General features: G+C 42.8%; 1 protein-coding gene across 3 annotated transcripts in view; it reads right to left on the bottom strand.

Annotated features, from left to right (window-relative positions):
* Nucleotides 1-5,269, bottom strand: part of LOC310792695 (Wilms tumor protein homolog) — a gene marked incomplete at both ends in the record, with an annotated part of 35,928 nt that extends 30,659 nt beyond the window's left edge. Inside the window, 2 exons of one of the 3 annotated variants that reach the window (XM_083654420.1) lie at nucleotides 4,750-4,831; nucleotides 4,904-5,266. In XM_083654420.1, coding sequence (XP_083510546.1) covers nucleotides 4,750-4,831; nucleotides 4,904-5,266 — 445 coding nt within the window. Of the gene's footprint in view, nucleotides 1-4,749 lie in introns of all 3 variants that reach the window. The other 2 variants (XM_083654421.1, XM_083654419.1) reach the window with 2 other exon arrangements.
* Between the last annotated feature and the right edge of the window lie 17,231 nt (nucleotides 5,270-22,500).

The raw sequence follows: 22,500 nt of genomic DNA, 5'->3' as shown, positions 1-22,500 counted from the left end.
TTTTAGAACACAAATTGGAGCATCCTTTTAGTTGTATTTTTCTGTTCAATGTATAATAAACACAACTACTAACACAGCAGAAACCCTGAGAGACAATAGAACCGTGTTTGACCTCTACTTAATTGACTTTATTACTTTACAGCAACACAATGATAACACGGCTTTCTGCACGCACGCACGCACGCACGCATGCACGCACACACTGAGGGAGGAGAGTGAAAACCAAGTGCCGTTGTTAGGGGGAGACTGACACCCTTGATCAGACCTGAGTCATGGCCTACACTGACCTGGAGTACAACACACTCCCATCAATCAATCACACACACACACACACACACACACACACACACACACACACACACACACACACACACGCTTCATTAATTACAATACACCACTTTCACTGACTTCACTATGTGGACCGTACGGGTGAGAGGAGAGGGGAGGATGGAGAGACAAAAAAACTCATTAAACGTCTCCATTCGTCTTCCACTCACCCCTGCTGACACGTGTGTGTGTGTGTGTGTGTGTGTGTGTGTGTGTGTGTGTGCGCGTGCGTGCGTGCGTGCGTGTGTGTGTGTGTGTGTGTATGTATGTGTGTGTGTGTGCTTGTGTGTGTGTGTGTGTGTGTGTGTGTGTGTGTGTGTGTGTGTGTGTGTGTGTGTGTGTGTGTGTGTGTGTGTGTGATACTGTTCTTGCCTTGAAGTCCAGCACTGAGGTGACAAGTGATGAGGTCAATTTGAATTCAACTGGAAAAGCCAAAGTCTGGAAAATCCCCAAAGTCTTTGTTTCCTGCTCACAAAGTGAATTTCATCTTTCTTTAAATATTTCAAGCTTAGAATTTCAATTTTCAATTAAGATTATTTTGTGTCGGTGTGTGAAATTCTAACATCATTCCAAGTCGCTGAATGGTGAATGAAACAGCACTCCTAATGTGCTGTCTTCATTCATTCTCTTTTTACTTGCTCTAATTGCATTTATCTCACTCTCTCTCTCTCTCTCTCCTATATCTCTCTCTTTCTTTCTTTCTCTCTCTCTTTCTTTGACTCTTTCTAACTTTACAATTCTCTTCGTTCATATTGTTTTGTGCCCTGACAGTTATCTATTTATGCTTGTTAAATTATGCGCTTGACAGTTTCACAGACAGTGGGACTACTGTATGTCAACGTCCAAGGGCAAAGATAGATGATAACTTTTTAAGTCCTATTTTAAGCTTTAGCTCCAAACATGAGCCATGCTGAAGCCAACAGGTCAGTCTGGCTACTGGACGCTTCACTGAGAAGTGTTTTGAAGAAAGTGCACATGAGGCTGCTTAACTGTGAAAACACAATCCAATGTCAACCTAAATTTGAAAAGTTGAAATTTTCGATACATGAATTGTTTTAATTTTTTTGATAACCTCCACTCATAACAGACAAGTCCCATGAAGAATTTGAGGTGGGATGAAGAGGAAATCTATTGGAATTATTAGAGCTGCAATGATTAGTCGATTAATCGATAAACAGAATATTAATGGTCAACTATTTTTTATAATCGGTTGTTTAGAATAACTTTTTAAGAAAGAAATACTAAAATGATCTCGCTCCAGCTTCATAAATGTGAATATTTTCTGGTTTCTTTGACAGTAAACTGATGATCTTTGGATCATGGTCAGGACAAAACAAGACATTAGAGGATGTCATCTTTGGCTTTGGGGGAAAAGCGATGGACATTTTTCGCCATTTTGTGACATTTTATAGACCAAACAACTCGTCCATTAGTGGAGAAATTAACCAACAGATGAATCGATAATGAAAATAATATAGTTGCAGCAGCCGTATTGTAGTGCAGAAGTTACCTCCATGTGACCCTGTGCTGTCTGCGCTGCTATCAGTCTCCTGCTGTGCCTGTGTGTTTGTCTGTGCTCATCCAGCCACAGCAGGCAGCCTATCACAGGAGGTTAGAGGCGGGTTCAGCTCTTTAATTATCACATTATTCCTCAATGATCTGCTTGATGAGCGTGTTATTACTAACGAGCTTTTTTCAAACCTACATTATCCCCACATGTCAGAGGTTAGAGAATGTGCTGTGAGCTTGAATCCCATCATGTCATCATCACCTTTGTCACATTTCTTTCCTGGCTCTCTGCTGCCTGAAATTATTATTTTTAAATAAAAAAAAGTCAATACTTTTCATGTAGTGTGCAGAGATGTTTTATAAGGTGGCTTTAGGTGATGTTGGAAGTACTGTTAACAATTGATTAAATGAGAAAAATTATAATGTATATTACATTAAGTTCAAATCGAATAGAATAAAGGTAAATGCAGCAGATTTCAATCTAAAAATAAAATAAATACTTTTCACTCAAACTCAGTGTTTCTGTTTTATTTATTTATTTATAAATAAAATACAAATAATTTATTTATTTATAAATCGAGAAAAGGCCTCATTGAGATTACAAATCTTTAGAAATGTTTGATATGAAGGATATGAAGTAACAAATAAAGCCAACATGTCGGATGGTTGTGACTAAAATATTCACAAGTTTAAGTAGTAAATTATCAAAAATAAATTCACAATAAAGAACGTGAATCTCATTAGTGTTACATTAGTCTCAAATGAAAAATGATGGAAAAGAACAATGTGTCATAGTCCATAACACCTCTCTTTTAATTAGCACTGACAAAACATGCAGTTGATCTAGCGGTGACAAATTTACATGATCTCATATATTTCATATATTTTATGCATATTAAGTATTTACTTTCAACTGCAGCAAAAATGATTAGGCAGAATTATCAATGCTTGAATTCCCCAAGCAAATGATAAATACTGACTGATATTTTAGTATCATTACTATAAAGAGGCTTAACAGCGACACTATACTTTAATCAGCTACATGTATGAAGGCCCATTGTTTAGTATTCACCTTCTTCAACACAGTTAAAAATGAGAGTTATTGGCTGTGGTCCTGATAGATTCAACTGTTTCCCACCAGCCTGAAAGGGCAGCTTCACTTGATCATTCTGGGTGCAGCAGTGTAGCTGATACTGAGCATCAAAGCACCAACCAGCTTTCTCTCTTTTAAAACATTCAATTACAAAAGATTCTTGTTTCAAAGAAAACAACACCATGCGAGCATAAAGTCACATTCAAAGATCTTGAATATTTGCATAAAGCAAAATTTGGGGAAGAAGAAAAATAAGGAAGAAAGAAAAAGTCACATAGAACTTTATGATTCCAAGATCACAAATTGTCAAAGGTCCTTTGACTTAATGCACGGAGAAGCAACAGGTTCACCAAGATGACCCATGATGCACTGCTGCAATAATTTACTCGTGTCTTCAACTTTATGCAAAAAGCACAATGTCATCATATTTGTATAAAAATTGTTGATAGGAATCCTAGAACTGCTCTACAGTACTCCGCTGGCTAATCCCACATCCCTGTAAGCTGGATCATCTTTATACAGTATCAGGAAGTCTCCCAGTCGGTGATCGTCAGCAAACAACCACCATGTAAACCAAATTCAATCATATTTTCAGAAAAGTAAAACGTTGTTTTCTTTTTCTTAAAAAGGCCATATCCTCATATCGTTTATATGGTTTGATGCTTGCTGATGTGGTCTGAATTTGCAGCATGAGAAAGAGGCACATGGGTATTGGGTAAAGTGAGTTTTGTTATTTTCTTGCCCTCCACTTGACCTCTGCACATACTGATACAGCGTGCGTCCTCCTGCTTCTATTCTTTCATTCGCCTGCAAGGGGAATTTTGCCATCACCATCTGAACCTAATGACAAAGTGCCTGCGAGGGTTCAAAACTGGTGCTTTCTGCATAAAGAGCCTTGGGAGCATGACGTTCTACACTCTTTCAGAACTTGTTGAAGAACACTTGCTGATGTGTGGATGGTATAGAGTTACGTATGTCGACCTGAAACTAACAAAGCTTTCTGAAGAGGAAGGAGGGTGTATGAGATGAGTAAAGTCAAACCACTGTACTGTTCAATATGATTGATGCAGATAGACTGCCTCTGCTAACTAGGTCACTGTATAGATGAAGGTTGGTCGTCACAAATATCAGAACAGATGATTGGCAGGGTTCCTACATGATGTCCATTTTAAAATACCATATCCTCACAGACCATAATATGTTCTTGATTGGATTTGATGTTGGTGGGTGTTTTGATATAATGCAGACCGATTGCTGACAACGGCTGAGTAATGAGAGCATCCCTCTATCTGAACATTATTCTTCACATCAACAAAAACTGTGGACTCAAAGTGGCTCTACAACATCATATAAGCTCAAATTATGTTTATCAGACCTGAAGCACAACATTTTCCATACTTTTCCAGACACATTTTGAAATTCCAAAACTATTCAAGTCCTGGAAGGTTGCATGCATGCATGCATGCACGCACGCACGCACACACACACACACACACACACCCACACGCACACACACACACACACACACACACACACACACCCCCACACGCACACCCCCCCACACACACACACACACGCGCGCGCACGCAAGCACACACACACACACACCCACGCACACACACCCCCCCACACCCACACGCACGCACACACACACACACACACACACACACACACACACACACCCCCACACCCACACGCACGCACACACACACACACACACACCCACGCACACACACCCCCCCACACCCACACGCACGCACACACACACACACACACACACACACACACACACACACCCACACACACAGGCTCCTCCATACCTGTCTGGCCCCTGGCTGCAGCAGCCTGTGTGTCCATGCAGCCGGTCAGATAGGGCGGGTTGCTGAACATCCTGGGCGGTGGCTGGTGGTGGAGGTGGTGGGCGGAGGTGACCGAGGGCGGCTGGCTGATGGAGGGTGGGGGCGGGGGAGGCACGGGCGGCGGGGGAGGTGCAGGCGGCGCCCCGAACGCCCCGTAGCGGCAGGCGCCTGTGCCGGTGAACTGGCCCGAGAAGTGCACGGTGAAGGCGCTCAGACCGCAGTGGGGGTCGGCCGTGTCGTGGTGGTGGGGGTCCCCGGGGCCCCCCCAGCTCGGCTCCTGCTTGATGAAGGAGTGCGGCCCGTGCAGGGGGGCATGGTGGGGCGCCGCCAGGGACGAGTACGGGGAGGCGGCCGGGTGGAAGTCCAGGACCGGCGCCCATTGGGGGGCCGTGCTGACGGGCAGGGCCGGGCCCCCGGGGCTGGTGCCGGCCGGCAGCGGGGGAAGCAGGGAGTTGAGGTCGCGGACGTCCGAACTCATCATGGCGAGAACCGGTAAGAAGAAAAAAATCTGCTTGGGTTTCTACCTGTCTACCTACCTGCTTTTGTCTGCCCAAAACAACCTCCACCTCTCTGAATCCAAACTCACAGCAAAGTCAGGAGGGTCTCTCTCTCTCTCTCTCTCTCTCTCTCTCTCTCTCTCTCTCAGGAGTTTTCCTCAGGTTCTTCTGCCTGTTGATCACAACACCCGCAGCCGCCCGGGCCGCTCTGGAAACTCCTCAAGTCCAAGACAACTTCATGCCGAAAAGGGCAAAGTCACAGCGTCTCTCCGCGGGGGAAAGAGAATCAGCAGCAGCAGAAAGAGCAACAATCAGAAAGTCCAGCTGCAGTATGCATCCCCCTGTCAGGACACAAGTCTACAAGTCTTCACAAGTCTTCAGTCTGCATCCCTGTCAGGACACAAGTCAAAGCGCTATGGGAGAGATGCAGAGATGTAAGTCCATTCAAGGAGGGGAGAGCTTTCTGGAGCACATCAGGCTTTCTCTGTGAATGGAGAAAGAGGGGTGGAGGAGTAGCCCTCTCTCCCCTATGCTGTGTGTGTCTGTGTGTGTGTGTGTGTGTGTGTGTGTGTATGTGTGTGTGTGTGTGAGAGAGAGAGAGAGAGAGAGAGAGAGAGAGAGAGAGGGAGGGGGTGGAGTCAGGAGGTGATGAGGGATAGGAGTTGCTTTGACTTCATTAATTTACTGTAAAGTGTGCTGTGTGTGCACGCACACACACACACACACACACGCACACACAGAGAGAGAGAGAGAGAGAGAGAGAGAGAGAGAGAGAGAGAGAGAGAGAGAGAGAGAGAGAGATGAGAGAGATTTTCTGGCTTCATGATTGAAATTAAAAAGGAATTAGAATTTGTTATTCCTTAAATTTGGCAATAAAGTTAAACTTAAAGTTGGTAATATTTTCAAAGTAAGGCTATATTTTCTCTCAGCTTGATGCTGTTGTAGAGCGTTATTCATATTGCATTAGGCTGATATATCAGGATTTTTTTCTTTCTTTCTTTTGCATATTTTTGGGGGGTTCAACCCAAGGGAGCAAGGGGGGTACATGCAAACTCCACACAGAAATGCCCTTTTGACGACCCCACCTGGGCAGTGAGACATGGGGATGGGGCCACACCCTCTGCGCCTGCATGTAGGAAAATTATTTGCATATATAGCCTACTTTTTCCAGCCAATTAAAAAGCTTGATTTTATGGCATGTAAATAATGACCGTGCAGGTCAGAGTCCAGCCCTCTGTAGCTGCATCACAGAGAGTGAAACGGCCGCAGCCGCGCAGACAGCTCATTTGCATATAGGCTGGTGAGCCGTTCCTCCCCCTTGTAGCGGCCGCTCCGTTTACAAAACAGTTACGGCTGTGAATAAACCTATACATGGACATCCATCAACACAATAGTCTAGCGGTAACTGATGAAGAAGAAGAAGAAGCGGGGGGCGGGGCTACATAAACTGTCTAGAAGAAAAAGAAAAAACAACGAATAGCCCAATAATTAACACATAATTTTAATTCTGAATGAGGACACTATTGAACCTCATAGTAATGATGATGTAGGCCTAATTTCAAGGTGAATTGTACTTATTATTATCACTTTTGTTTCACAGTCTTGTAAGCCAATGTGGCCCGCATATAAAATGTATCAATCAAATAATAGGCTAATTACTATAGGCCTATTATGCTACTGATGTTAGGCCTACTACTGATTATAATAATAATAATAATATAATAATAGTAATAATAATAATAATAATAATATAATTATAATAATGTAATCATAATAAATTATCTATTTTTCACACACACACACACACACACACACACACACACACACACACACACACACACACACACACACACTCCGCCCCCCCCCCAACCGAGAGGTGCTGAGGAGAATTATGTAAATATCTTTATTTTTCCACTGCTCTACATTGTGTCTCAATGGAAACAGATTGCCTATTTTGAACGTGTAAAATGTGTCCAAGGCATATTTAAATCTGGGCTATAAATAATTAGAAACGTGTAAAGTTGTCATGTCACTGGTTTTGTTATGCCGTTTTTTTTTTTTACTGTTTAGTAGCCTACTGAATTTTACAAAATATCTCAATGGCCTGAAAAAATGCCTAAAATAGCCTAAAAAAATATAAATAAAACTAAACGTATGTATCACCCCTAGGCCATTGAAGATGTATCGTCATGATGACTGCGAATTTAAATTAGGCTTTTATAATAAATAATTACAAGAAATAAACAAAATAATAATAGGCTAATAATAGAAGCTAATCCGCGACAAAGAACGAAAAAAACACAAACGAAAATTGGTTGGGGCTTAAGCAATTTTGTGAGCGAGAATATTTAGGGAGTAATTTCATTGAGATATGCAGGCTAATTTCTCACTTCTGGTTCAAGTGAATTTTAGCCTTTAATCATATAAAACCCGGCTCTTCTACAATTAGAAAGGTTTGAAAATATTTATAATGTGCTGCTTTGTGTATGTGTGTGTGTGTGTAACATCCCCCCCCCCCCCCACCACCACGCACACACACACACACACACAGTGTGTGTGTGTGTGTGCGTGGTGGTGGTGGTGGGGGGGGGGGGGATGTTATGCCGAGCGTATAGGGAAACCAAACATAAAAAAGTGACTCCCCCTTTCCCCTCTCTCAAGGATGACAGGTCACGATGGTTGCAGTCCAACAACATTGTTTTTAATATAACTTTCACATTAAGCATCAGGATGCGTACATCCCAAAACAATAACCAAAATCTATTTAAGATCAAACAAAAGCAACCCAAAAAGAAGCAACAGGTATCTTGCCTATAACTAATACAAAACACATGATAAAAATGACTAAGGAAAAGCAGGGCTTCACACCCATGGCTGTCATGAGGACTGCAACAGGTATAAGATAAAAACGTTTACAGTTACAAAGACATGGTAGTTAAGCTAAGTTGACAGCACCAGACGTGGCACAGCCATGGTTGGGAGATGGGAAGGAGAAGAGTGAGGAAGCCTTGGCACAGCCTCCTTTTTAAAGCTGCATGGCACCATCAGTCTCCCATCCAATCACCAACAATTGACTGTAATAATCATCTTTTAAACAGTGATTTAAGACATTTAAATAATAATAATAATAATAATAATAATAATAATAATAATTTTCATATTGCCGTTTTATAAAAGCAATAGATCACTTCAGACCGTGATATGCTCATTATACCAAACCTGTGTGTGTGTGTGTGTGTGTGTGTGTGTGTGTGTGTGTGTGTGTGTGTGTATATATATATATATATATATATATATATATATATATATATATATATATATATATATATATATATATATATATATATATATAACCATGAAGTGTGAATAGTTTCAGCTTCAGTGATGTTATGTTACTGCAGTTAATTTCTCTATATATTATAATTTTGACATTTGGGTGCGTTCGGAAATAGCACTCTGAGCGCCCAGAGTGCACTCTGAGTCTGGCACAAACTGGACCATACACTCTCAGAGGGGCAGAGCGCACTCTGAGTCTGGCACAAACTGGACCATACACTCTCAGAGGGGCAGAGCGCACTCTGAGTCTGGCACAAACTGGACCATACACTCTCAGAGGGGCAGAGCGCACTCTGAGTCTGGCACAAACTGGACCATACACTCTCAGAGGGGCAGAGCGCACTCTGAGTCTGGCACAAACTGGACCATACACTCTCAGAGGGGCAGAGCGCACTCTGAGTCTGGCACAAACTGGACCATACACTCTCAGAGGGGCAGAGCGCACTCTGAGTCTGGCACAAACTGGACCATACACTCTCAGAGGGGCAGAGCGCACTCTGAGTCTGGCACAAACTGGACCATACACTCTCAGAGGGGCAGAGCGCACTCTGAGTCTGGCACAAACTGGACCATACACTCTCAGAGGGGCAGAGCGCACTCTGAGTCTGGCACAAACTGGACCATACACTCTCAGAGGGGCAGAGCGCACTCTGAGTCTGGCACAAACTGGACCATACACTCTCAGAGGGGCAGAGCGCACTCTGAGTCTGGCACAAACTGGACCATACACTCTCAGAGGGGCAGAGCGCACTCTGAGTCTGGCACAAACTGGACCATACACTCTCAGAGGGGCAGAGCGCACTCTGAGTCTGGCACAAACTGGACCATACACTCTCAGAGGGGCAGAGCGCACTCTGAGTCTGGCACAAACTGGACCATACACTCTCAGAGGGGCAGAGCGCACTCTGAGTCTGGCACAAACTGGACCATACACTCTCAGAGGGGCAGAGCGCACTCTGAGTCTGGCACAAACTGGACCATACACTCTCAGAGGGGCAGAGCGCACTCTGAGTCTGGCACAAACTGGACCATACACTCTCAGAGGGGCAGAGCGCACTCTCGCCACTCCGGAGATGGATCGCCAAGAGATGATGAACTGCTAAAATGGGTTAAAAACACATGGGGGAAGAGAGAAGAGAACGAAGGAGAGGCGGTGAGCGCGGATAAGAGTGAGCTGTTTGTATGTGTATAGCTGTTAGCTGACTGCTAGCCAGTAGCATGTGTTTCTAAAACTAATGACCCGTTCATTCATTCATAGGGAAAGAGTATGCTCTGCCTCTTTGAACAGCCGCCGCAGTCTAATTTTCGTGCAGAGCCTCAAGATTGGTTAGCCTATTGAATGTTGACACGGAAGTGTTTTTTTTTTTTATTATTCAAAAGTATTAACATAATCTGAAACTGTTGTCATTTTTTGCTCTTTTCAATATTGCCCATGGCTCAGTATTTAATAAAGAGCATTTTGTTCATGAACATATTGTACTGTTGTAGCCTAATAGGTTGTCATTTTAAGACCCATGCTGATGTTGAAGTAGCTAAAATAAAGTCTTCTATTCGACACAACACTACTTAATTGTTCATTCATAATAATCAATCAATCAATCAATCAATCAATCAATCAATCAATCAATCATTAATTTGTGAGTCAGCAATGGACCCAACTGGCAAACGAAGGGACAGAGTGGAGAGCTGGAAAGTAGAATAGTGATACAAAAAATACATTCACTCTGTGTGTGTGTGTGTGTGTGTGTGTGTGTTTGTGTGCGCGTGTAGCCTAGGCCTACTGTATTTATATGCATGTGTGTGTTTTTGCACTTTGGGTTTATTAGTGGGGCAGATTAGAGTCACTTTCAATGTAAAATCGTTCACTTCCGGAAGCGCCAAAATGGGCACAAATAGCCTACTCCTTGTGGATTGATCAAACTAATTAGCCACTGACCACCATTTCCAGCCTGAAAACACTATTTTGGGGCAACTTTGGGTATTTGTCCAATACGAATGATCTTGCTATCAAACCATCATTTATGAGACAGAGAAGCCAGATTTATTCCATGTAAACTTCAAAATGGCTGCCATTTAAAAGATGGCCGCCATTTCAGCTATTTTTTACCATATCATTTCACTGTCCAGGGCTATTTAGATGATTCTGTGGTCAAATGACAAAAAAATTATACATCAGAAATCATTTTTATATCTCCTTTTGCCATTTAGGCTACTCTGCATATCTTTTTAAAGTAGGCTAATGTGAAAATATGCATAAACAACAGTATTTTAGCAAAAGAGTTGTGTTATTGGTGTGCTTTGGCAGGGGGTGGGGGTGGGGGATTCTTTACAAGATAACCCCCCCTACCCCAACCCAAAAAAGTGCTGCCCCTTTAAATCAGCTGTCACTGCGCTGCCTGCTGTCGTTTGGTGTCTGAGTTTGATTTGCCAACTTTTTCAAGTCTGTCTAACCTTCTACGAAGATTCCTAAACTACGTCTGTAAGTAATTATTCACATTTCTTTTTAGACATTTACCTTTATGTGATTCTCAGCTTTGATACTGTGATGTGATATAGTGATGGTGGAAAACTCCATATACCTGTCAAAAATCTCAGCTCACTGCAATTCTTGATACGCTTGTTAAGATAAGGAATGCAGAGACTGATTGCATCATCTTCAGAATCAGAATCAGAATCACTTTTATTGCCACAGTATGCAAGTTACATACGAGGAATTTGTCTTAAGTGTCTGCAGCGTAGTGGTCAGTTCAATATAGAGATAAAGAAGGAAAGCTAACTAAAAGACAATCACAACGTTGCAAGTGCAATCAAATCATATATATATATATATATAGGAGTGTTCTGTGGATATTGTTACGGCCTTAGGCCATAATTGTATTATTTAATTCCTTGTGGATTTTTGTAACCCTGTGTGGAGTGAGAGTTCACTCGTGTGAGGAGGACCTTTGCTCCTTGTGTGTGGTGGAGAGTGAGATGATTATGCTGTGTGAGGACCTTATTTCCTGCAGGTGTGTTTCCAGCAGGTGATTGGCTGGCCAGTGGAGATTGGCTGGTGAGATCGTTGCTGGGTATCCACCTTATTTTTGGCGGCCATTTTTGCCTGATCTGCCTGATGGGTGCTTCTTCCGGTGTAATAGACTATTTTAACTTGACAAAAAAAACGTCTATGAGGATTTTACAGCCGTTCGGGGGCTGGGATAATGTAATGCATTATGGGTAGTTGGCTAGTGTAGCTAATGCTAGCGGCTAGCGTTAGTTACTTTACATGGCAGTAAAACGCCACTGAATGACCAAATTGATTTAACTTTTAACCATTTCGAGTAACAGTGTTTCCATACGGACCCCCAGAGTCGGTTAGTTGTTTATAACGTGACTATATTTATAACTTTTATAACGTGCTCCAGCTTCCGGTTTATAATTCGGTATTGCAGCATAGGTCTGCAGCCGAGTATAGACGGTTTTAACTTGACAACAAAAACATTCTAAATTGAACCCCCGCTCACTTCCTGTTGCAGTGTTTGCTATGGACATAAAAGAAAAAAAAACATTCAGGAAGTGCAGGACTGACCATTCCATGAAAACCGTCTATACAGCTGAGCGGCGAAAACAAAAGTAACGATGTCGACTGAATATTTCTGCAGTTTGCCGAATGCTGAGAAAATGATGGAATGATGGAAGTTGGAAACCCTCATTAGTGTTTTGCTTGCACCTGTGTTTACCCTGCCTTTTTGACCCAAAATGGCCCCCGTGAGAAGGGTCTATTGGCCACTCCAGGGAGAGGCCCTTACTTAACACCTGTGGTCAAGATGGCAGACCAGAGGCAGGCTGTAGCTGAGCCGTGCTTCTGCTCCTCTCACCCTCACAACCAGGGTTAATACATGGGTGTGTGTGTTGCTCACTAAATGTTATTGCATCAGTGATGTCACAATGCCTCCTTGTGTGTGTGTGTGCCACATTATATCACTGATGACATCATCAGAGTGTGTGTGTGTGTGTGCCCCGCTATGACATCACTGATCAGTCTTATCACAATGCCTCCTTCTGTGTGTGTGACATCACTGATCAGTCTTGTCACAATGCCTCCTTGTGTGTGTGTGTGTGTGTGTGTGTGTGTGTGTGTGTGTGTGTGTGTGCGCCCTTATGACATCACTTTTGACATCATCACTGATGACATCATCACTGATGACATCACATCATTAGCTAATTAGCCTAATTAAAAAATCCGGCCCAGTCAGGTCACCCACATGGGTGCCCTTTACACTTCCTGAAAGTTTCAGCCTGATCGCATCTAAAACGGCATAGCTGTGGCCGAACACAAAACCTGAAACAAAGTCCACATACTCAATTTTATATTTCCATGTTAATGGGCTACATGCACAACTCCACTACTTCCTGAAATTAGTACAGCTTAGCTTCTTTATTTCCTGTCGTCACTATTGAATGAACTGATTAATGTCAGGTGTGCTGCAGTCACAACAATGATCAGGCACACCTGATTAATCACTTCATCCAATAGTGTAGGACAGGAAATAAAGAAGCTGTACTAATTTCAGGAAGTAAAAAAGTTGTGCATGTAGCCTATAATGGCTCGGTATTGGAAACTACAGAAGATTTTGGAGTACATTGGCGCCATAGCATTGGATAACAACATTGTGTGTGAGGTAGGTACAGTTTTATTGTAATTTATAACCAAATGGCACAGTGGACAAGTCAACAGTAGTTTGCACCTTGTGTAAAGCACCTTGTGTAAAACGGAATTAAACTATCACCGAAGTACAGCGAGTTTGAGCTATCACTTAAAAGCTAAGCATACCGGAGCAGCTATAGCGGCCAGCTAGCAGCCAGCTAGCTAGCACAAGACTCATCACTCATTCTTCCTTCAGAGTCTCGGATGCGCGGGTCCTCTACCACTGGGAGGTCGGCTCCAATGGCTTCACGCGATATACACGTTATCAATACACAGTTTCCAATACCGAGCCATTATTCACATGGAAGTGCCAAAGATTTTAGACACAGCCTTCTTCGGCTGTGTCATTTTGGGTTTCGACTGCTCCACAGCGCCGCCGCCGGAGGTATCGGTTCTGGAGCGTGTACTGCACTGTTTACAATTATGCATTTATTTTCTATTCAAGATATATTTTGTAGACATTGTTACCTCCTGTCTACATTGCACTTCTATTGAATTGAAAATAAATCTTAAAATTCAAGATCACAAAGTACATTTTTTTGCATTCATTTGATTCCCAATCACGACACACTGGTATGGTAAGAATTATTAATATCTAATTAAAAATACTTTGAAATGCAAAATAATGGCATTTTAAACATGCGATACAAAGATGCGATTAATCGCGATTAACTATAGTTAATCGCAAGATTAATTGCGATTAAGAAAATTAATCGTTTGACAGGTCCCTAATATATATATATATATATATGTAGGTATGTATGTATATATATATGTATGTGTATATGTATGTATGTGTGTGTATATATATATATAATTGTGTGTGCCTGTGTCTATCTGCGAGTGCAGCATGTGTGTGCGTGCGTGTGTATATAAGCGTAATGGTGTCTCCGTGTTAAATTGATGAGCAGAGATAGATGGTGACTTCACCATCTGGAAATCTAGTCTGGCTTTCTCCGCGAAGAACTGCTGACCCACGATTCAACTCTTCAACTCCCAGCGCCGGCGAAGAGAGAGTAGAGCGAGAGAGAGAGAGACAGAGAGACTCTGCCTCTCTCTATCAGAGAGAGAGGCAGCGGCAGTAAAAGTGCTCCTCCAGTGTTTTGACACACTTTGTGCAGTGTAATGAGAGTATGTGCACGTGCATAAACATTCATGCAAACATGATCGTGAAGTTACACATGAACTCACACTTGCACACACACACACACATCCTCACCATAAGCATAATTATAATAAACTGTATAAAAATATGGACATAGGCACTGTGACGTCACCCATTGTTTTGTGGACTACAGTTTTGAAGTTTGGCATTTTGACCGTTGCCATCTTTTCTTCTTTTGTTTATAGCGTGGTCACCAGGGGCCCAAGTGGGGTTGTCTGTAGGTCTATATTATGTATTTGTGCTTTCATGTCGGCTCGTGCTGCAAATACGACATAATTCCACTTGAACGGCGCCCTCATGTGGTGGCGCCCTCATGTGGTGGCGCCCTCATGTGGTATTCACGACTTGGTGACATTTTTCTGAAAGCTTGGAAGCTCATGACTTGTGATGTGTCTGTGACGTTTTCACAAAATGGCGGACACCAGGACATTGATGGAAAGTAAATATATTGACATTTTAGCTGTATAGAGCTTTTCATAGTCATTTTAGGCCTATTTCTGAGGAACATGTTGATATTCTGAACAACAACTCATTTTGTTTCCTCTGTCATTATGCCTTTGCATTTTCTGCATTAACGTATTTAGCCGCTCACTAGCTATGGTGGCTAAATTGTTAACCTCGGTTGCTTAGTCAACTGTGCATGTTCACGAAGTGACCACTTGAATGCCAAGCATGTCGTCTACGGGACTTCCGGTCTCGTATTCACGGTAAACACGAGCCCACTTGAAGGCAGCATAATGTCAATCCGTCTGTCCGTCCTCACAAAATAAATAAATAAAGTCGCCAGGTCACCGATGATGTCATACAGTTGTAGACGGTTTCCGATGATGTCACGGACAGTGATATGTCACACCGATGACATTATTGATGACATCATCACCAATAACAAAAAACTAGCTATGGAGACCATTATACTCATTAGGAAAGTGTTTACTGAGGTTATAAATCAAGTGACTTCTACACAATCTGACTTATTCTTGCAGCCAAAGACTATCAAATAAATCTGTGAGTTCCGGTAGCTATATAAAAGTTCACCTCCCAGACAGTTGTCATAAACATTGGAATTAACCGTTTTTTGACCGAGGTTTTAAACATGTTTATTTCTGCTGTAAAGTTGGACATAACTATGGGGGGCGGGGGGGGGGGGGGGTGGCAATCAGCTCTAAGTGCTGACTGATACTGTGTACATGTTATTGAGCTCTAAAGCGCTGAGTAATGCAACTCCTTGCCACTGATCAACTATAACGTCCATCATATCCCTTGCTGCATCATAGCGCTCCACAGCGCCCCTCTGGTCGGAAGCACACGGAAGAACCCATAGAGAAGGCACGGCGGCCATCTTGGCATTTACGGGGGGAAAAATATCACCGGCACAGAATTCGGATAAAAAGAGGCACTTATTAGCAGCATTGAGCTTTCAAACCCCACCGCCGCCAAGAAGCAATGAACCCTTCTGCTTTGGTAGGCGGCTTTGAAATGTTTCTGTGACACTTGTAAAATACGTGCGTATCTCCGATTTCGACTGCTTGACAGTTTCAGCAGCGCGAGAGTCTACCGTCCGGGAAGTGACTGTGGAGGGGATATGATGACATTGTGTGACTGTGGAGGGGAGATGATGACATCGTGTGACTGTGGAGGGGACATGATGACATCATGTGACTGTGGAGGGGACATGATGACATCATGTGACTGTGGAGGGGACATGATGACATCATGTAACTGACCTTGGAGGGGAGATGATGACATCATGTGACTGTGGAGGGGATATGATCACATCATGTGACTGTGGAGGGAGATGATGACATCATGTGACTGACTGTGGAGGGGAGATTATCACATCATGTGACTGTGGAGGGGAGATTATCACATCATGTGACTGTGGAGGGGATATGATGACATCATGTGACTGTGGAGGGGATATGATGACATCATGTGACTGTGGAGGGGATATGATGACATCATGTGACTGTGGAGGGGATATGATGACATCATGTGACTGTGGAGGGGATATGATGACATCATGTGACTGTGGAGGGAGATGATGACATCATGTGACTGTGGAGGGGAGATGATGACATCATGTGACTGTGGAGGGGATATGATGACATCATGTGACTGTGGATATGATGACATCATGTGACTGTGGAGGGGACATGATGACATCATGTGACTGTGGAGGGGATATGATGACATCATGTGACTGTGGAGGGGACATGATCACATCATATGCCGTCATACAGTTCCCAAAGGGGCTAGAGGCATTCCAGCCGTGCCGATATTTCAGTATAACATCACGGGCACTTCATCAGCTATAACCTTGATTAGGCTGAGTTCAAACAACATTCGCACACCTAGTAGGGAGGGACAGCGATATGGATACCTTTGACCTTAATTATGAACGGTAAACTGAAATCATCTGTGCTAACCTCAAAGTAGCGGCCTTGTTCCGAAGATAATCCCAGCCGTGATGACAATATCAATATCATATTAGAGTACAGCAGCTGCACTCCTCCTTCTTTTGGTGGCCATAGACTGTATAAACGGGTGAGTTATATAAAAAGTCAGCCCCGGGTTTTTAAACCAGCCTCAAGTGGCCATTCGAGATAATGCAGTTTTTGGTACTTCCGCATTGGCCTCATTTTTCAGAAGCGAAGGTTGGGGTTTGGACTGACCGAGGGACACGAGGACACGTGTGTGTGTGTGTGTGTGTGTGTGTGTGTGTGTGTACACACACACACACGAGGACACATGCGTCTCTTTTGATAGACGAACACTGATCCATCATGATAAGCTCTCTGCCCTCTGATAGAGCAGTAACCCCGCAGCAGCAGGAACAGATAACTAGAGGCTGATCGACTCCATCAATTCCTCTTCTTCTCCCTTTTCCGTTTTGTGCTTCTGTTTCTTTCTCTAGCTTTCACAGGAACACACCAAGCCACACCCCCTTCCACACCAAGCCACACCCCCTTCCACTCTCCTCCTCCTATCCCAGAGGAGCGTTGAGGCATTCGCCGGTCAACCAATCTGCCATTTCTTCTTTTCTCTCTCTCTCTCTCTCCTTTAAATAGTGTCTAAAGATTGATTGCCCTCACGGCCCTCACGGCCCATGGAACACATTCCTGCTCTACAAACAACAAATTATCTTCAAATGCAGACCTGACTACTTTACCCCCAGTGCTTTCTCTAGAAACACAGGCATCCCAGTGACCCGGGGAAAACTTTGTTTTTCCATACAGCCGACATTTCATCACTCAGCTTTCTTTCTCCTTTTGTAAGGCGGGGCTTCATCAGCGGGTTCTGCTGCTTCCTTTCAGGCTTTATTCTATAGCAGATGATCATCTCTCCCTGGACCCCTTCCTGCTCTTTCTCTCACATTCACCAACTGAAATGGCTGAAACTTTTAAACTTCAGTCACTTTGGGCATACCAGATGCTGCAGATCTTTGGCTGGTATTGACCTTGTGACTGTTTGCACTTGCCCTTGAGGTTACACTTCGCCGCTTGGTGCTCACGGCTCATCATCTCCAGCACCTCTTCATCTCCAGCACCTCTTCATCTCCAGCACCTCTTGTTCGCCTTCATCCATTGGGTTTTCTGCTCCGTTGAGCAGTTGGATGTTGGCACAATGCTGCAATGAGTCACAGAAGGGACGTCGCCTCGCCTACTGACACAGTCGTAGCTCTCTGACCTTTTCTTTTGTACACTACTACCAATTATACCATGGTCTGTGTGAATACTCCATTCTGATTGGCTGCAGGGTGTCCATTAATTTGTGATAATGTACACCTAGCTAAGTAGTTCCAGGCAAATGGTCTGTTCACCGTTCATATCAATGCGCCATGGTCTCGACAGAGCCATTTGAGCTCTATACCACCGTTAAGGGTTGATATGGCACTTTTATAAGTTTAGAAAAAGATTGAGTCTGTCAAAGTAACTATTTAGATTACCCCCGTGTGCTCAGTTTATCAAAATAACGGCTAGCTTTTTGATTTTCCTTTTCAGAGATCTGATGTTTATGTTAGTCAGCTGACAGAAGCCGGCTCTCAGCTGTCAACTGTCAAACCCTCTGTTTACAACTGCAGCAAGCCAGCCAGGTGCTCTGGGAGAGCGCGTGCGGTCTATCATTGAACGCACGCGCCTTTTACGTCTGACAAGACCCGCAGACGTTAACGTAATTCCCTGGAATGCGAGTTTAAGAGCCAGTTGCATTCTTAGACATTGCCATTTGATTTATTTTGTATGTTACATACAGTACAATTGGCCAAATTATTAGTTAGCTTATGGTCTAGAAATTCTGCCAGGTGCAGGCAGGGTTCAGGCACTAAGCGGCCATTCCAATGATAGCCTAATCTTGAGCAGTCGAGGGGACTATTTTGTCTGGCCGGTTCTCAACTCATATTCAAGGTTATGAAAACTAGATTTGTATTGCAAAATGCATGGAAATATAAATGAATGGTCTTGTTTTGTTTCTTTGGCAGGTGACCTGACCTGAGTATAAGGTATAAGCGGGTTAATGCACTTCTGAGTCTTGTTACATTACATACATGTAGCAGTGCGGATAAGCTCCCAAAAATAGTATGAGGAATTGTACACTTTTTGAAAGAAACGTGAAATTTCACACATAGTTAGGGAATACCGTACAAATAGACTGAAAAACAGCTTCTTTCCATGGGCCGTCCAGACTCTAAACAATAATAGCAGCCGTTAACTCTCACTCAGTGCAATACATGAACTTGTGCAATATATCAAAACGTGCAATATTCTTTTACTACCTCAGCAGTATTTTATTATTGTTTTGTTTCTGTTTTTTGCCCCCCGTCTAGGTGTCCTGTGTCCTTATCTGTTCTTAATGTTTTCTTTTCTTTCATGTTTTTAATGTTTTTTTAACGTCTGATTTTAATGCACTGTCAGCTGAAGCACTCTTAATTTCATTGTATGGGGAACTGTGCAATGACAATAAAGGCTATTCTATTCTATTCTATTCTATAAGGTTTATTGCCAGATGCGGAGGGAAGGCGGATTTGACCTGAAATCCAAGATGGCCACCATTTCCCAGCATGAAATTTCACACATAGTTAGGGAATACCATAAGGTTTATTGTCAGATGTGGAGGGAAGTCAGATTTGGCATCAAATCCAAGATGGCCGCCATTCCTCCCTAGTCTAGCTGTTCCTTTTAAGGAAAACAAGGGAAATGTGAGACACTGTCCCAAAGTGGTGTCAAGAGGGAGGCGGGGTTATGGAGAGAAATGTGCTCCTGGTATTACGAAACTGTATCAACATTCAACAACAATTCTTCTAAGAGCCAATTGGAGACTTTGCATATGAAAGTTGGCTCAAGCTGCGCTCAGTTCTGCAGAAACACTCCCTGCCTGGAGATGGTGACTCACAGATAACAGATGAGCTTTAAGCACAGAGGAAGGACTTTGAATACAGAAAAGACCGTTGCTATCAATTTGACCAAACAGCGAAGGCTAAAAGAATGCCCTCACATCTATGTGAATGGTCAGAAAATAAAAATTGTGGATGAATTTAAATATCTCTGGGTCATACTTGAGTCCGACCTATCTTTCAAAAAACACATTAAAAAAAATGGTCCATGTCTTGAAATATAACATTGCAAATTTCCGGCATATTAGAAATTCACTATCTACTGAGGCTGCCATGACTTATTTGAATGCTATGATATTATCTTATATACATTACTGTATGTCTTGTTGTGCTCAGGCTAATAAAACGGCACTGAGCCCAATCCGTTCTCTATATGGACAAGCTCTTAAAGTTTTGGACGGGAAACCTAGACAGGATCACCATTGTAACATACTTAGTAAATATTATTTATTAAACCTTGATAATTTAATTATGTTTTTTGACCTCCGTTTAATTGATAAAATACTCCACAATGCTGCCCCTCCACCATTGCAAACCTTTGTACAGTCCTGCTCTGAGATAAGAACTAGAGCACTGAGGGGACTGTAACGTTCCTCTGAGAAAGTCTGTATTCCTAATATAAAAAACTTTCCAACCTACAATAGTTTCTCCCGTGAAGCGAAGAAGTGGTTCCTGAGCAACCAGTGTTGCCAGCACTAACCACATGGTGGTATTGTCTGGTGTGTGCATGTGTGTGGGGTGTATGTATGTATGCATGTATGTATTCTATACTCGATGTCTGTTGCCTGCTGCTGTGTGGTTCTGGATGTTTTCTTTTATATATTTCTTTTACTTTATTGTCCATATTATTTTACCTTGTGATCTCTTGTACTAACCTATGCTACAGATATTGCATGTTTTCACTTCTGAATCCACCTGCCCAGGGACTCCAGATGGAAATTAGCCTATGGCTAAATCTGTTACAATGCATCTCTTCCCCCATGAGGATTAATGTCTATTGTATATGCTCCCTGACAAATAAACTAATAAACTAAACTAAGGGGAGTTTGACATTGTGTATTTTCCTGTTTTACTAACTCTTCATTCTTGCGAAGAAATGATCACACTTGAATCAATGAAATTAAAATAGGAATTCCCAAGTTTTCCATGTCTTCTCTTATTTCCTGTGGAGTCCTAAGTCGAGCATAGGGCCACAACCACACTACACCAAGCATGTTTTTGCATAGCAAGTGGGATTTTACGGGGTGGGGTTTGCTAGCCCGACGCTCCATGTAGCTATCTCAACTGTACAACCCGATAGCGACACTCTCTGAAAACACAGGTGGTGCTCCAACCAGACTCAACTGGATTGGACTTGACACAATATCTCTCACTGTGAGTAAACCGCCTTGCAAATAGTATAAAAGGGACCACTTAGGTCTTAAATATGGGACTACATCCGAGGGAGAGAGAGAGAGAGAGAGAGGAAAAGACAGGGGAGTGGAGAAAGACAGAGAGAGATGCAGGGAGTGGTACTACCAGCTGCAGTCTCATACTACACCTTGGTATTTAGGCAACCTTGAATCCACTGCAACGAGAGAGAGACACACACACACACACACACACACGCACACACACACACACACATACACACACACACACACACACACACACAGTGTACACACACACACACACACACACACACACACACACACACACACACACACAGTACACAACTTGTACTCTTTACTGTACATTTTATACAACAGGAATATCAGTAAACGAGGGTGGAGACTCGAGATGATTTGCCATGGCAGGAACTGGGAACCATAGTAATTCTTAGAACGCCGTTTGGGACTTTTTCAGCTCCTACTTCAGGGTCGGTACTTTCCCAGCACAAGAGGAACCTTTAGTGGTCCAGACCCAAGTGTACGTTTAATGGTTGAACTTCTAGAAATGCCCTGAGGCAGTGATACAATCACTAAGTTCACTTTTTTACACCTTAGCTAGCTAATTGTTAACCTATAAGTAGAATCAGGCCCTGTCAACTCTCACTTGCTTTGCTGTGAGGCTATAGTGGTTAGCATGCTTACTTTACTTCCAAATGCAAAAGATGTGTGAATGTGAATGTAAACAGAAAAAAGCCGTTGAAAGTATGTAGTTCTTGGGGAGCTCCCCCGCCGGCAGTTCCTAACAGAACTGTTTGGTCTGAAAGCGCAATGTGTAGCAGTTACTATAAAAGCATGAAGCAACACATGAAGTCATCATTTCTAAAATGCTGCGTATGCATTTTGAAGAAAAACAATCTTAATTTGAATATCTCTACAATATAGGGGAGTCACTCTGTAAAAAGATGTGCTATTCTTCTTTTAAAAAGTAACACTTTGTTCTATCATTTCTAAAAGAAGGTGTAAGGTATTCTTTCCATATAGCAGATATCTCATTTTATAATGAAAATCGTCACATCAAATGTCTCGAAACAACGCATTTCCTCTCATTAAAAACACCAAATAAATAAATCTGTCAGCATGCACAACACTTCCTGTGTTAGTACAGTATGGACGTGTTGACTTCCAGGAACAAACTAGTAACCTTTACAGATGAAGTGGGTCAAAGTGGATGTGAGAGAGAGGACAAAGAGAGAGAGACAGTGAGGGGG

Source organism: Poromitra crassiceps, assembly GCF_964638095.1.
Source record: "Poromitra crassiceps genome assembly, chromosome: 18".
Classification (NCBI taxonomy): Eukaryota; Metazoa; Chordata; class Actinopteri; order Beryciformes; family Melamphaidae; genus Poromitra; species Poromitra crassiceps.
The sequence above is the reverse complement of the archived record's forward strand: the minus strand, read 5'-3'. Positions and strand labels throughout refer to the sequence as shown.